Raw genomic sequence first — 14,795 nt, 5'->3', positions numbered from 1 at the left:
ATTTCACAGATGGGGAAACTGAGGCACACAGCGGCAACAGTGACTTGTCCAAGTCACTTGTTTAAAGTGTGTGTGTGTGTCTGTGTGTGTGATAAAACCTCATCATCAATAGAAATTTTTCCTGAATTTTTTTCAGAACACACATTAAATATGACTTAAAACAAGGGGGTTTGGGTTTTTTTTTAAGTGAATGTTCCCCTGTTGCCAATGCTCACAAAATTATTCTGGTTTTATTAGGGTAACATAGTGTCAGTAACACACATATTAAGGGATCCTAGCAAACATTATTTTTAAACCTCTCAATGTCTGTTTATAAAAGGTTATATTGGAAAAGGTGGGCGGGGGAGGGAAGAATCTGTGTGGGTTTATTATTTATTTCAGATCAGATCCTGGTTTTGAATACAGGGGAAATGCTCATCTCTTTCTTTGCCCCCTCTGCTGCTGCTAGGTTTTATTTTTCTTTTTAAACGTTCTAAGCTGTTGCCTTGTTATTTAGTTAAATATTAAGAGCTCAAGTAATGGGGAAAAAAAATCTAATTGCAGGGCTCCCTCTTGTACAGTCTGTTTTTTATGGCAAAAGCAAACACAGACTCTTTACTCTATTAAAAGGTTATCCCGATCACTGAGGACATGCGCTAATCTGGCCAGATTGCTGAAAGCTGTGGATCATAAAACCAGAGAGAGTGAAAATGCCAGATCACTGCAGGGTAAATGTCAAAAGGCACCAGCAGATAGGTAATAATACCATTTATTTATATAGCAACACACTTTACACAGTCCATGCAGGAGAGGAAAGGATGGTCTGACAGCTAAAACTCTCGACTGGGAATGGGCACAGGTTCCCAGCTCTACCGCGCACTTGCGCTGGGATCTTGAGTAAATCACTTAATCCCTCAGTGCCTTCGTTACTCATATGTAAATTGGGGGTAATGCTGCCTTTGTGAGAGCTTCAGAGACCGTCTATACAGGGTCTAGAAGCTCAATCGGGCCCTGATCCCAGCTGGCGCTTCTGGGTGCTGCTGTAATATAAATAATATGGACAGAAATCATGCTCCTACAACAGAAAGCGCCAGCCTTTGGGTGGAACATGGTGGATGGCTAGCGGCTCACAGCAACATGGTGAATTAGGACTGGAAGTGAAGAAAACAGCAGGGGAAACTGAGACAGAATGTAATTACCCCTGTTGGAACTTGTGCGGACCAGCAGCGCTATTTTTGTGAACCTTAAATAGCGACCAGAGGTTGGGAGCACAAGCTGTAGGAGAGAGGAAGGCTGTCCTAGTGGTTAGAGCACTAGCCTGGGACACAGGAGAAGAGGATTAAATTCTCTGCTCTGCCCTGTGCCTCGGTTCCCCATCTGTAAAATGGGGATAACAGTAACTGTGAGAATAAACACATGGATGAGTGTGAGGCTCTCGGTTACTGCGGTGCCAGCGGAGTCAGAGGCAGGGGTCTGAGGTCTCTTGGGAAGAGCCACGTGGTGTTAGCGGTGATGGGTGCAGCCTGGGATGAGCTCCCCTCCCTCAAACTTCCAAGGAGCTAGGACTGGAAGGGACCTCTCTGATGTGTAGAAATCTCCCACTAAATTTGTTCACCGCTTTATCCTCATTTGTTCCTGGCCAGCATTGCCCTTTAGCGGCAATCAGTCTGTCTCCCTCCCTGCTGTATTTATGGAGAGCAGTCAGAGCCTCTGGTTTGCTGCTCCCCTCTTGTAAGACAGGGTCTCTGTTCCCCTCATTGCCCTAGGAGCTCTTTGCTGTACCTGCCCCACTTGGCCTTCATTGAACATGGCTGACCAGCGTTGCACACAGGACTCTGGCTGAGGCCTCTCTGGTGCCTTTTACCAGGGCATTGACGCTTCTCTGTCTCTACTGGAAACACCTGGCCTGACACGCCCAGGCTCACAGCTGCCTTTTTTACAGCCACATCACTGTCCAAAAACACCTGGGGGGAGGCTGCCCTCCTGTTCCCATTAGCTGAAAGGGGGCTGACCTCTCTCTGCACAGGTGGAAATCACTGCTGTCAGATTTCAACAGCCTTGACCCTAGGGGACGGCCCAGCTTGAAGAGGGCAGTGGTGTTTGGGATGCAGTTCTGCTGTCTAGACAGCCTCCTTGGGATTGTCCTTGTCCCTCACCTTGCTCTGTCAGGGCAATTGCTAGTAGCTAGTGCAAATCAGCGGTTCAAACCACATGAATCCAGTTCTCCTCTTGCAGCGGCTCCCTCTGGGAAGCAGCGCTAGGCATAAACCTACAGCCTGTGTCTGAATCCGGGTTTGGGGAAGATGAGGTGAACAGCCTCTTTTGCATTGAAGCAGCGTGTGTGTGTTAGTGTGACGGCTGCTAGAGCTCAGCTGACACGGGGGATTGAACCAGTGCCTTCTTCCGGTGCTGTGCAGCTGGGGGCTGTAGCAGATCTCCGTCCTCTGCATTGCAGGCACGTCACACACAGCCCAAAGGTTTACACCAGTGTACACGCGTGAGTTATGGTACTGTCTAGCTAAGAGCTTGTCTGCACAGGAAGTTTATTCTGGATTAAGGCTGGCTGTAAATTCAAAGTGGAGCAGCTAGTCCAGAATAACTCCACAGGTAGAAAAGCTGCATGGCATTTAGCAGGCCCCCATTACCATAGGATCTGAGCCCCCTCCCCATCTAATGTATTTATTCTCACAACACCCCTGTGAGGCAGAACAATGGCCATTGTACACATGGGAAGGGAGGCACAGGGAGAATCAGTGATTTGCCAAAGGCCGTGGAGGCTGTGGGCGATCAGAGAATTGAACCCATCTCCCAAGTTCCTGGCTAGCACCTAAGCACGGGGCCGTCCTTCCTCTCTACTGCATTACAGCCACCCTGCAGGAGTCTGGGGGCGCACGTGCCCTGAACACAGCCACTAGTAAAGGAGCAATTGTACGCGTCCAATGGATGCCCGGCCCCCTTTGGGAATCGGGGCCAGGCAGAGGATCGGGTCTGCCCTGGCCCGTTCCACCCGCTCTTCCCTTTCATCCGCCTGACGTGGCGGTTTCTGTCCAACGTGCCAAAGCTGCCGCCTGCCCTGCTCCGGTTTGTGCGGCACCTGAGCCTGCTCCGGAAAGGGACGCAGCCAGACCCCAGGGGCGGGGGGAGCGGCAGTAACAGGCTCTGTGCTGGGCAGCTGAGCAGGGCTGGCTCAGAGAAGGTAACCCAGCGTGCGGCTGCTGGACCCACCCCACCCCGGACAGGGCGGGAGCTGCGCTGCACTGGGGTGATAGCGTCACCCACCCAGGAGCTGAGCTGGGGGGCGGGGGGTTCCTCATCTGCTCCTGTGGAACTGTCTGCCTCTGCAACCTGTCTGCCCCCCGAGGGACCGACTCCCCACAGCGGGCCTGGCAGAGCAATGAGGGGGAGCTGCCCAGCGGGCAGCCAGGGCACAGCCTTTGAATGGCGTTACGGAGGCTCAGACGTCCTGGCACCAGCCCCGTGATCGCGTGCAGCATCTAGCCTGGCCGGTACGAGATGCAGGTCCTGACGCCGGCAGCGATTTCCCCTGGGGCGTTTACCCACCGGGCTCCTCCCTGCCCAGATAACGACCCCACCAACTCTCCTTTCATCCGTCTGGGGGGTAGAAACCTCCCTGGGATTGGTGCCAGGGCCCCTGAGGGGGCAGGTGAGTGGGGCCAGGAGGTGAATTCCCATCCCCCACGGGGGACCCACAGGTCGGGATGTCAACCCACCGGAGTAACAGAGCCGGTAATTCCTGACCTCACCTCACCCCCCCTGGGATCACTCCCGTCCCGCTAGCACCGTCCATCCTGTAAACCCAGCCAGCGCAGCCGCCTCCCACGCTGCGTCCCTGGCGCGGCTGGACGGGCCCACGGCGCCGGCCGCGCTACACGCCCTCCCTCCAGGCTGCCCGCAGCCTGGCCATCACCTTGAAGGCCTGCACCTGGAGCACCACGCCGAACTTGCCCTCCAGCCCGGGCAGCGGCTGGCCCGCGAGGGGCTCCAGGGTGAACCTCTGCAGCATCCAGGCCAGGAAGAGGAAGAGCTCCATCTTGGCGAGGGCTTCGCCCAGGCAAACCCGGATCCCGGCGCCGAAGGGCAGGTAACTGGGCGAGGGCAGCTGCGTGCCCTGCTCGTCCAGGAAGCGACCTGCAAGGGGGTGCGGGCAGCCTCAATGAAGGGTGGGCAATTAGCGTGGACAAAACCCCGTTTCCCTGCCTGAGGGCGCGCCTGGGACCGTGGTTGGGGCCGGAGCTGATCGAGCCGGTGCTCTCCCTTCATGTTCAGCAGCTGGCAAAAGGGGCCAGGCAGACCCCCCGCCTTGTGTGGGGGAAGCGAGGACTCCAGTCTGAAGCTGGCACAGACCATGGCAGTGCTGGGCTTCCCCCCACGGCCCCAGCCCGGAGGGAGAGGCCAAGGGCGTATCCTGGCCCAGTCACTCTTTGCACTTGGTGCCTCTCGTAAGGGGTGGAGACCTGCCAAACTCATCTCACCCGTCCCCCATGGTGCCATGGTGCTAGCTTGTGGTGCCAGCCCAGTTGGGCCCGGTTCATAGCAGCGACCTGAAGGCGCCGAGCTCTGCATGGTAGATCCAGTATCCAGCATCTCCCCCACCCCATTTGGGCCCTGTCCTGAGTCCCTTGCTCCGTTCGAAGGAGCGAGATGTTTCCTCCGCGCTTGGAACCTCTCTGGTTTCTCGCTGGCCCCTGGGTGCTCCCTGATCCCGCCAGCCCTCGCCTGCTGGACAGACGTAGGGTAAATACGAGGCGGGCCAAGCTGGTGCTGAACCCGGGAGGCTCCAATGCGGCTGGCCCCCCGTGGGCCCAGCATTTCCCACACAGAGGGAAACACGTCCCGTTGCTCAGCAGCACCCCCCTCTGGACGGTGTGAGCAGCAGCATCGCGCGGCTCCACGCAGCCCCACGCTGTCCTCTGCCTGGGAGGAAGAGGACTGTGGCCTGAGGACTCGAGGGAGGGCAGAGACACCCAAACTAGAATGAGCCCCTGGCCACAGCTCTCCCCACCAGGAGCTCTGGGCTGTAGCCAGCTCCACGCTTTGCTCGACGATAACAGGCAGAGGGGCAAAGTCTGGCATTTCCCTCTCAGCCCAGCCTGGCTCAGGGATGAGCCCGTCGGCCCGCAGGGCAGAGACAGGCGGATGCTGATGCTAAGCCCAGGAAAAGCACCCACCTGGGTTAAATTCCCCTGGCTTCTCCCATTCCTTCTCGTCGTGGTGAATGGACCAGAGGTTGATGACGATGTGGGCTCCCTTTGGGATGGTGTATTCCCCAATGCTGCAGTGTGTGGGGAGAGAGAATAATTCAGTGCCTTCCTCTGCCAGATCTCCCCCTCTCCCTGTGGAAGGAGGGACAGGTGTGGGCCAGGAGCTGGGATCTGCCTAGAGAAGTCTCACCTGGCGTCCGTAAGGGCCACGTGCGGGATCAGCAGAGGGGAGACAGGCCGGATGCGCAGGACCTCCCTGATAGTGGCCTCCAGGTAAGGGAGCTGCTGCCGATCGCTGAGCTGGGGGTGTCTCGCGAAGCCGATCTTCTGATCCAACTCCTCCTGGATCTTCCGCTGCACCTGGGGGCACAGCCCGGCGGGGCCAGCGTTAGCCGAGGGAGGGGATTTCTCAGGGGAACGCGTCTCCCTGTGGCCAAGCACGGCACTTTTGTCCAGCTACTGAAATGACCAGGGCAGGGTCTGTATACCAGTGCCCCTTGCTGGATCAAATCACAGCCCCTAACTGTGTCTCCTGGGCCCTGTAATGCCAAGAACTAATGGAGATTCTCCTTCAGCGCAGATGCTAGGAGCCAGGACTAGCTGAGTTCTGTCCCAAGCTCTAACTAGCTTGCTGTGCAGCCGGCTAGCTAGTGGCGGGGCCTGGCTTTGTCACCCCAGGAGCAGGAGCCGTACGGCCAGGGTTAGCTACTCCAGAGAAGGCTGTTAGCATAGGACAGATGGGAAAGGCCCGGGGACACGCTCATCCCACCCTCCACGCTCAACGGCAGCCGCTGGGGCCACTCAAGGAATGGCCTGGAGCAAGGGGCACCCAAAAACGGGCCTTGGGGGTGCTCTTCTCCAGCGGGCTCTGCCCTCGCACCCCCGCAGTGAGTGCTTGGGGTTGGGCGCGGGGCGGAAGGGCTGGGGGGGGGGACGCAGGCCCACCTCCGGGTAGTGGAGCAGGAAGAGCACAGCCCACTTGAGCACGGTGGTGGTGGTCTCCACGCCAGCCCCGAAGATGTCGCCCACGGTCATGAGCAGATGGTCGTCCGTCAGCTGCAGCCGCTGGCCCAGCCGGCTGTTGTTGTTCTCCATGTTGAGCTTGGCGCGCAGCAGCGCGGCCATCAGGTCGTCGGCCGAGCCACTGCTCAGCGCTTCCTGCAAGCGGGGCGGGACAGCCGGGCTCAAAGGCGGCCGCAAAGGGGAGCTGAACGGCCTGGCCCCTCCTCGCCTCCTCAGAGTCAGTTCATGTGCCCGGGAGATGGGACAGGCCTGGGAGGGGGGTGTCCCCTCCCCATCCATAAAGTCCCCCACCGGGGGTGGACCAGGAGGTGCGGGCCCGACGCGCCAAGTCACATGAAGGTGGCCATTCACGATGGACACGAGCAGCTTCTTTGACCCCCGACCCATGGCTACACCACCCACCTCCCCAGCACGTCCTTCCTCTGCCAGGCAGGGGCTGGAGACGGGGCCACACTCAGCCCTGCCTGGGAAATGACTGAGTGACAGTAACAATCCTTGATCACAACACCGCACTCTCCTCAGTAGGCCGCGCAGCGCTTTGCGACGGCGGGAGTGGGCAGTACTATTGGCCTCATTTTACAGATGGGGAAACTGAGGCACAGGGCAGGGCCGTCACCTGCCCATGGTCGCTTAGCAGGCCGGGGGTAGAATCCAGCTCTCCTGATACCCAGCGCTGTGCCCTATTCACGAGGCCCCGCTGCCTCTCAATGCAGCTGGGAAGCATCATTAGCCTCGTGTTACGGGTGGGGAAACTGAGGCAGGGGGCGGGGCCGTTACATGGCCCAGGCTACACACGGCATCAGCAGCAGAGCTGGGACCTGGACACGGCTCTGCGCTGCGGTGGGACGTTGCTAATGTCCCCGCTCCCCAGTGAGGTGGGTTGGCGGAGCTGTGCCTGGGGGGTTCAAGAGGGGGGGTGCGCTAGCAGGGCTGGGGCAGGGCAGCCCGTGCTGAACACCAAGCGCTGTGGGCGTGGGAAGTGTCAGGTGAGGTGCGTACGTGGGCGGGGGAGCGGGTCTACCTGGCACTTGCAAAGCCCCTCCCTTCACCCACCCCTCCAGCCCCGGCAGGTGAGCTGTGATCCCAACCCCTGGGTCACGCAGGCTGCTGGTCAGCTGACCCTGGGTGCAGATCCCTCGCTGGGCCCTGGCGCTTCCTCAGGGCCTGGATGATTTGGAAACGGGGGGCGCAGTTTGTGGCAATACATCCCCCTGCCCGCTGGCTTGGCTGGGTCCCTGGGCTGAGCCCCCAAGCCCAGCCCCACATCCGGGAGGCCTGTGATCGGCCGCGCCCAGCCACCCACCTTGTGCTCCTCGAACTTCTTCTGGAGCAGCTGGTCCCTGACCGCGACGCACCTCTTCAGCAACGCCAGGTCCTTGTTGGGGAAAAACTGCGGGAGGAAGGGAGACGAGGGACGGCCATTCGATCCACTTCAACTCAGCCGGGCCCCGTGCGCTCCTGAGGGCAACTGACATGCTCTGCGATGTCTGAGGCAGGTGAAAGCCTGGGCCCCCCATACCCAGAGCAAGTCCCACCCAGTTCCCAAACGAGCTCATTTCCTCCAGAGCCCTGGTCTTCCAGCAGGAACAGCTGGACGGGCCGGCAGCCCACCAGACTCTGTAGGCCCCTTGGTTTCAGGTGTCTTGTTTAGGCAGCCAAGATACTCCCTGACTTCAGTGAATTCATGCCCGGTGCAGCTCGGGCCTCCGTGGGGCTCAGCAAAGAGAGAGTCACCGGGGCTAGGAAAGCCTCATCCAGGCCACTTTGGCCAGTGAAGAGAGAGGAGGGGCAAATCAGAGCAGGGAATCAACCTCCCCCAGAGAGAAGCCTCCAGCCTTCCCTTGCGGTGGAGGTCACGCGCGACCGTCCATCCCCTCTCTTCCACCGCCCCCTCCAGCTCTCACCTGAAGCCAGGGGAAGAGGTCCACCAAGCTCTCTCGGGCCACCGTGTCCACAATGCCCTGGCTGTACTGCAGCATGGCCTCGAACTCGGGGTCCCCTCTCCTGTAGCAGGAGCTGAAGCACAGCGAGCACACCACGTTGGTGACGGCGCGGGTGAGCTCAGGGGCCATGTCCAGGGGGGCGTCCTGCGAAGCGCTGAGCGTCTCGCACAGGGAGGCAGCTTCCCGGCAGACTAGAAGGCAAGGGGAGAGAAGGTGGCGTGTCTGGTGAGCTCCGGGGCGTAGCGAGCAGGGGGTGCAGCTTGAGACGGGTGCGTCAGCATTACCGGGGTGGGAGGAGTAACGGGGGCCCTCAAATCCAGAATGGGGAGGGGGGTGCTCAGGGCTGGAATAGCTGTGGGGCTGCAGCCTGTAGATGAGGAGGGAGGTGCGCAGTGCTTTGCAACCCGTTTCTCGGAGGGCTCGTCCGCAGTGCAAACCGGAGGGGTGTGCTTTGTAGCACCCTATTGTAACGCGTCTACATGGTGCGGACTAGAGCGGGGTAGTATCCAGAGCACGCTGTGCTGTGCGGTGCCTGGGCAGACCCCACTGGTGTGCTCTAATAGGTATCTAGTGCGCCATAACGTAGCCCCGTTTGACATGGGACTGCGTCAGTGCTTACAGAGCACACCGGCAGGGTCTCTACAGGAAATAGGTCCTAGCTATCACCTCCCTCTAGCGCACACCGTGTAGACACGCCCAGAAACACACGTCTACGGGTGAAGCTGGCAGTGCAGGCTGTAATTAAGGTCGCCTGATGCTTCCCATCATAAGAACTTATTTTCAGTTGCTTATAACTTTGCCAAGCTTTAAATGTTTGGGCTGCAACTTTCCACGCTGGGCGTCCGCCTCAGCTGACTCTGCGGGTGAGACTAGAGACAAAGTCATCGTTTTGCCCACAGTACAAGAAAAAAACCCTACAACTGTTTCCTTGGGAAGTCCTGTCCCCCCCAGGCTTGGCAGCAGGCACTTGAAACTTGGCGGAGGGGTGCCCGTCGTGTCAGGGCTCTGCCTCTCACCAGCCCTGAGCAAACTGCCCGGCCTTTGGCCAAGTTATAAGCTGAAAAACATCGGCTCAGACGTGGTCAGCAGAGACTGGTTCAAGTTTGGCAGCTAGCATTACCTGCAGCCAGGTGCTTTGCAATCATCATTTAGCTGGTTCGTTAGTTGGGGTTAGTTGGGGTTGGGCCTGCTTTGAGCAGGGGTTGGACTAGATACCTCCTGGGGTCCCTTCCAACCCTCAGCTTCCATGACTGCGGCAGAGTGTGCCTGCACTGAGCACACTCCATCCCGGGGCTGCAGGGGCTGAACAGGACTTGGCATGTGCGCGCTGGGCTCCACCTGCGGGGCCCAGGCAGCATGGAGGAGAAGGGGGAAATGCAGAGGGGTGGGGCAGGGAGAGCCAGAGAGTGGGAAAGTGTCTTGGTGGAGCAGGACAGGAGCCAGTGGGGAAGGTGGTGGATAGGATCAGAGGGAGATAGGAGCAGTGAGGGGGTTGGATAGGAGCAGAGACAGGCTTGCAAAGGATGGAGCAGAAGGGTCTATGACTGTTAGGCCCTACTCCCCTCCAGAACCTGGACTGAAACCTAGGAGTCCTGAATCTCCACGCTCCTCTGCCTTCAGCAAACAGCTGGGGGACTCCCTGGCAAAACACCCTGTGTCCCCTGTTGTTTCATAAGTAGAACACGAGGTCTGTTATTTAACGTCGTGGTCATAGCGTTAGGAGGCATGAGGGCTAATCCTGACTCTGCCATTGATTTGCTAGGTGATTGTGGCCAAGTCACGTCGTCCCCCCCCCCCCCCCCCGTGCCTCAGTTTCCCCCTCTGCAAAGTGAGGAGGATCCGACGCCCCTATCTCCCAGGTGAGCTGTGAGGATACATTCATGTCTGCAAAGCGCCTGGATGCGGGTGAAGTACAACTGTGAGTCGCTGCTAGGTGGCAGTGGCGGACCAGGAAAAAGGGAAGCTTCGCTGCGCCAAAGGGGCTGTGTAGTTCCAGCTCCTGAACTAAGCTCTGGCAGGTGCGTGGACGAGGTGCGGGCTGTGGGTAACGCTGAGCTGCTGAACTCAGTCTCTTGTGGGGTAGGCAGGGAGGAGGACACTGGAGTAGCAAGCCGTGGCTCGGCTTGGATTGAGGCCCAGTAAAAAGCGTGGGTGATTTTTGTTTTTTAATGGCCGGCAGCGTCGCGGGTGAAGTATCAGTTTGCACGGAACATGCACAGCTGCCACGTCCTCCCCAGACTGCTGGGATTGCCCTGCGGGAAGGAGGCGGTGGCAGGCATCCGCATGGGCCGCTCTCATGCTCGGCGCGGCTCGTAGCTTGTTTGCCAAGCAGCGGTGCCGCTAGCTACGGTACCTCCCCTACAACCAGGCCGCTGGGCCCCCCCAAACTGCTGCTCTGACATGACACTGCCGTGCTACGAGCCGCGCCGAGCACAAGGCCAGCGTGCGCGGCTGGCCGCTTCCGCCGCCCTGTGTTGGGCAAGTCGGGGCAATGGGGCTAATTCTGCGATTTCTGCGCGGGCCGTGAAATCGTGCTTTTCACGAGGCCCTGGCCGTGACTCAGGCCCATCAGCAGAGCCGTGATATGCAGAGCCCAGGGCTGGGATAGCCCGGGGCCCGCAGGGCGGGGAGGAATAGGACTGGTGGCGCTGCGTGTGTGGGGAGCCCAGGGCGGGGATAGCAGGGGGAGCCGTGGGTTGGAATTGGAGGTCATGGGCAGAGCGGATGGAGGGGACCTTTCCCACGCAATTAGTTTAGGGAGAAAACTGTGAACCAATCACATTCCTCCGAAGGTTTGACAGCAGTTGGACCCCGGAAAGCCCAGGGCTGAGGGAGGGTTCGATGTTTGTAGCAGCTGCGGACCGGGTAGTGGGATGATTCCTCAATCTCCATCCCATTACTGTCCACCCCCCCCCACTCTCACACACAGAACTGGTGGAGAGGGGCGGTCGGCACAGGAGAAAAAGGCAGCAAATTGAGCACCTTAAATACCCCTCGGTCATGACAACGCCCAGCTATCGCCCCCCGGAGATGAGGGCCTCAAACGCGCAGGGTCGGTCAGTGACCAGATGGGGGGAAACCGAGGCATGGAGCACGGCCGCGACTTGCCCACGGAATCCGTGGCAGAGCAGGGAATAGAACCCACCTCCCCTGGCTGCCAGCTCTGCACTCTACCCACTAGCCCACCCTTCCCCTCTGCCTGGCCTGCCCTGGCTACAGAGGCAGGGGAGTGAGCGGCACTTACTGATTTTCTCCAGGGCCAGCGACCCTTTTCCGAACATGGTGAGGGCTGCGTGCACCTGCTTGCGCTGGAATTTCCAGAGCGGGCTGTAGCTGGCGAAGGCGATGTCTTTGCCGTCCCTGGTCAGCATGTCCGTAGTCACCTGAGCGGGAAGAGAACGACAGAGCTGCAGGCGCTGTGCGTTGTGCTGCAGCGGGGAGCCTGGCCTGGTCCTCGGTAGGGAGCCAGCTCTGTACGTTGTCACTTCTCCTCCCTGCTTTAACCCAGCTCAGCCTGACGCTGGCAGGTTCCTCCCGTGGGAGCTGACCTGGGTCACCCATGCAGGGCCCAGCTCCTCCGGGGCCAAGGGGCTGACCTGAGGGCTAGTGCTCTGCATGGCGTCGTGGGGGAGACATGGGGCAACCTCCAATGCCAGGGCACTGCTGGGCGAGCACCAGGGACCGCGCCTGTAACCTACGTGGCACACAGCAGAGCCGTGTGTTGGGTACTGGTGCGCCCTCCTCCTGCCCCCCCGGGGAGTTAAGGAACAGCATGGCTGGGAGACGACGGGAGGAATGGCAGGCCGGTCTCTGGGGTGTGGTGCCTGAGCTGTCTCCCAGCTGCGGCTGGCGTTACAGGGCTGGCGGCGTGGGAGCAGCTGGCTCGTCTTCTGGGCTGCAGTTTCTGTCTGATCTGTTAGGGCTGGGGGGCGGCTGGGAGCTCGGGCAGCGGAGCCCTCCTTCTCCTACCTCACGCTGCACTCCCTTCCACCCCCCCCCTCACTGTGCCGCCCCAGCAGGCTCCTGTAATGAGCTCCAGGGGAGGACTGAGCCACGGTACGGGGCCCCGAGAGGAAATGGGCTGCGGCATGTGCCCCCTTTCTGGCCCTGTGCAGGGGCTGGCAGAGTTGCCCCTCTTGCACCAATAGTGAATTTGGCCCTTCGGGGGCTGTGTGAAGCCCTACATACAGTTGGTGAAAGCATCCCTTGAGCACATTTCCTCCCAGAGCATCCACGAGCACCTGGCCTGTTATGCAGGCGCAAGAGCAGCCTAACCCAGCACTGAAATGCAGCCACCTCTGGGCTGGAACGCAGCACCACTTTAACGGTGCGTGCCAGTACCACCCAACGGTTTGGGCCAATAAGTGGCATGCCCGGCCCCATGGAAACCAGACGGGGAACGAGACCAAGGCAGGGAGCTCCTCGGGGACACGTGCAGGTCCCTGGACTTGCAGCCTGGGACAGCAGGGTAATGCTAATGTTGTGGGGACAAATAAAGCAAAGGCGGGGGAAGGGGGTGTGCTGTTAAGGAGCCAGCTCTGGGGAGAGATGCTGTCGCAAGGGATCTTTACTGTCACCTACTGAAATTACCCTGTTGTGACCCCAGGCCCTCTCAGTACCAGCTGACAAGGAAGCTACCAAAATATCCTGGTTCTGCTGTGTACATCCTGCTTCACCAAAGCATGTCAGGTGAGCTCTTAAGGGAAAGCCGGGGGCCACACTAGTCATCAGTGGCTTTGTGAAAGGTATGTACAGAGCCCACGTGATGCACATAGACTGGCAATGCTTTGTAAAGTCTGTATCGAGTCAGCGCTGGCCAGGCCGGGTTCCTGTCAGAGAAAGGATGCTTGTTTTCCTGTTTCTCTGTCGGCATGTCCATCCAGCAGAGGAAGCTAATGCAACGGGTGCAAATCTACATGGCATGTCCACAGAGAGCTGGGAACACAACAGCACACAGAAAAACCAAGCTACGGCAGGGCGGGGGGTGATCCTGTCTCTGAAGACAGGCAGTGAAATTGGGGGATGTATGGAGGAGGCAAAGAGAACACCCCCTTGCCCTGCACCTAAGAAGCAACCAGGCAGTGCGTTTATATCTATGAAAACCAGATCACTGCCAGCCTTGGGTAAAAGCTGGAGTGAGAGAAACTGCTGCAGCCAGGAGGTTAGCCTCGGAGGTAGGGTTAGTCGCTAGAAAGCGCAGCATTGTTTTGTTTTATGTTTGTTTCCAGTGTCCTCATTAGCTAGCTCCTGACACTCTCCACTTCGATAACAAACTTAGTCGTGTTTTCACTAGACAGGTACATCTGGGCTGGGGTGGTAAATCAAGCGTCGGCTTGGGGCTGAATCTAACAAGCTGGTGCGTACGAGGGGCCAGCGGGCCTGGGATTTCTGAGAGAAGGCTGTGTCGGAGGCTGGCTAGCACAGGGGAACACTTCAAAGGGACGTGGGGACGGGCATGCACCTGCTGTTGTCCTGCAAGGCAAAGGAGAGGAGAGGGCTGGAGGGGCTAACAGGCTCATGGACTTCGGGAGCTGACCTCCTGCTACTGGACGCTGGGGGGTGGAACAAGGTGACTCATGGTCCCAGGTGCCCCGAGAACCATCACACCTTTGTAGTGAGGGTGCCACCCACATGAATAATGAGTCTTTAGCTCCTGCACAGCAACCACAGGGTTAACAGGAGCATAGTCCCCCTCCCTGCGTGGACCTCAATGTGGGGGCTGCGAACAGGTGGCGGAGGCAGGGTGTGTGTGGGTGGATCTCACAATCGCCCTCCCTTTCTTTCTGGCTAGATGGGAAGGAGGGGTATTGTGGGCTCACCATAGGGGACAGGGGTGACCCCCTGCCCCAGTGCATTTACCACCTGTCATTCAACAATCTCCAAGAGCCACAAAGGGGGTGTTCTCCTCCTGCTTTTACAGATGGGGAAACTGAGGTGCAGAGCAAGGACATGCCTTGGCCAAGGTCCCCCAGCAGACTGGCACTAGAACCCAGGTCTCCCACCCCAAAGCCCTACTCACTAGGTGTGGCTGCCTTTCTCTCCCCTGCAGCGAGAGGGTCAGGGCTGGGGGGATTACTTACGGTGTGGGGCCGGCCGGCGAAGGTCTTTCCCTTCTTCAGCAGCACCTCCTTGGCGTGCAGGTAATGGTTCACGACCACCACGTAGTGCGAGCCCATCCGCAGGGAGTAGAGGCTGCCGTATTTTTTCTGCAGGCTATGGAACAGGAGATGGAGCTGCGGGTTACCGGCCAGGTGCAGCAGGCTCCCGATGATGGGCAAGGAGGGGAGGCTCCTGGGGTACTTGGCCCTGGGCTCCACTTTCCCCTTTGCCAGTCTCCAGAAGGAGAGGAGAGCCAGCGCCAGGAGCAGCGCAACCAGGATTGGGACCATCGTCTGCGAGGCGGCTGGGGCTGGATGCAGGGCAGCTGTCGGCTCTTGCTGGAGCAAGTGAGGCGCGGTCCCTTATAAGGGCTTTCGTTGACATCACCTTGGCTGGAGGCTGCCTTGTGGAGGGTGGTGTTATCAGCAGCTTGGGAAGATAACCACTCGCCGGGGCTGGAGTGCAGCCAGCCTCGCGTCTGCCAGCGCAGCCCAGAGCAGAATCCGTGTTTAGTAGTTAACGAGTTTAG

General features: G+C 59.1%; 1 protein-coding gene across 1 annotated transcript; it reads right to left on the bottom strand.

The window, feature by feature from the left end:
* Positions 1 to 3,565: 3,565 nt before the first annotated feature.
* Positions 3,566 to 14,556, bottom strand: CYP17A1 (cytochrome P450 family 17 subfamily A member 1). The gene is made up of 8 exons (XM_067536960.1): positions 14,248 to 14,556; positions 11,412 to 11,550; positions 8,129 to 8,358; positions 7,528 to 7,614; positions 6,147 to 6,359; positions 5,392 to 5,561; positions 5,169 to 5,272; positions 3,566 to 4,128 (listed from the first exon to the last, which is right to left on the bottom strand). The coding sequence occupies exons 1-8, from the start codon at positions 14,554 to 14,556 to the stop codon at positions 3,866 to 3,868; spliced, it is 1,515 nt and encodes a 504-aa protein (XP_067393061.1). The 3' UTR covers positions 3,566 to 3,865.
* Positions 14,557 to 14,795: the final 239 nt, after the last annotated feature.

The sequence above is a fragment of the Emydura macquarii genome, unplaced genomic scaffold, assembly GCF_026122565.2.
Source record: "Emydura macquarii macquarii isolate MOO-44397 ecotype Brisbane River unplaced genomic scaffold, CSIRO-AGI_Emac_v2 contig_3692, whole genome shotgun sequence".
Lineage (NCBI taxonomy): Eukaryota > Metazoa > Chordata > Testudines > Chelidae > Emydura > Emydura macquarii.
The sequence above is the reverse complement of the archived record's forward strand: the minus strand, read 5'-3'. Positions and strand labels throughout refer to the sequence as shown.

Excerpts from the sequence above, each read along its gene's own strand:
- CYP17A1 (XM_067536960.1), bottom strand. The coding sequence starts at position 14,556 with ATGGTCCCAATCCTGGTTGCGCTGCTCCTGGCGCTGGCTCTCCTCTCC. Across the intron at positions 11,551-14,247 it reads TCGCCGGCCGGCCCCACACC|GTGACTACGGACATGCTGAC; the intron begins GTAAGTAATCCC and ends CTTCCCGCTCAG. Across the intron at positions 5,273-5,391 it reads GTGGCCCTTACGGACGCCAG|CATTGGGGAATACACCATCC; the intron begins GTGAGACTTCTC and ends CACACACTGCAG.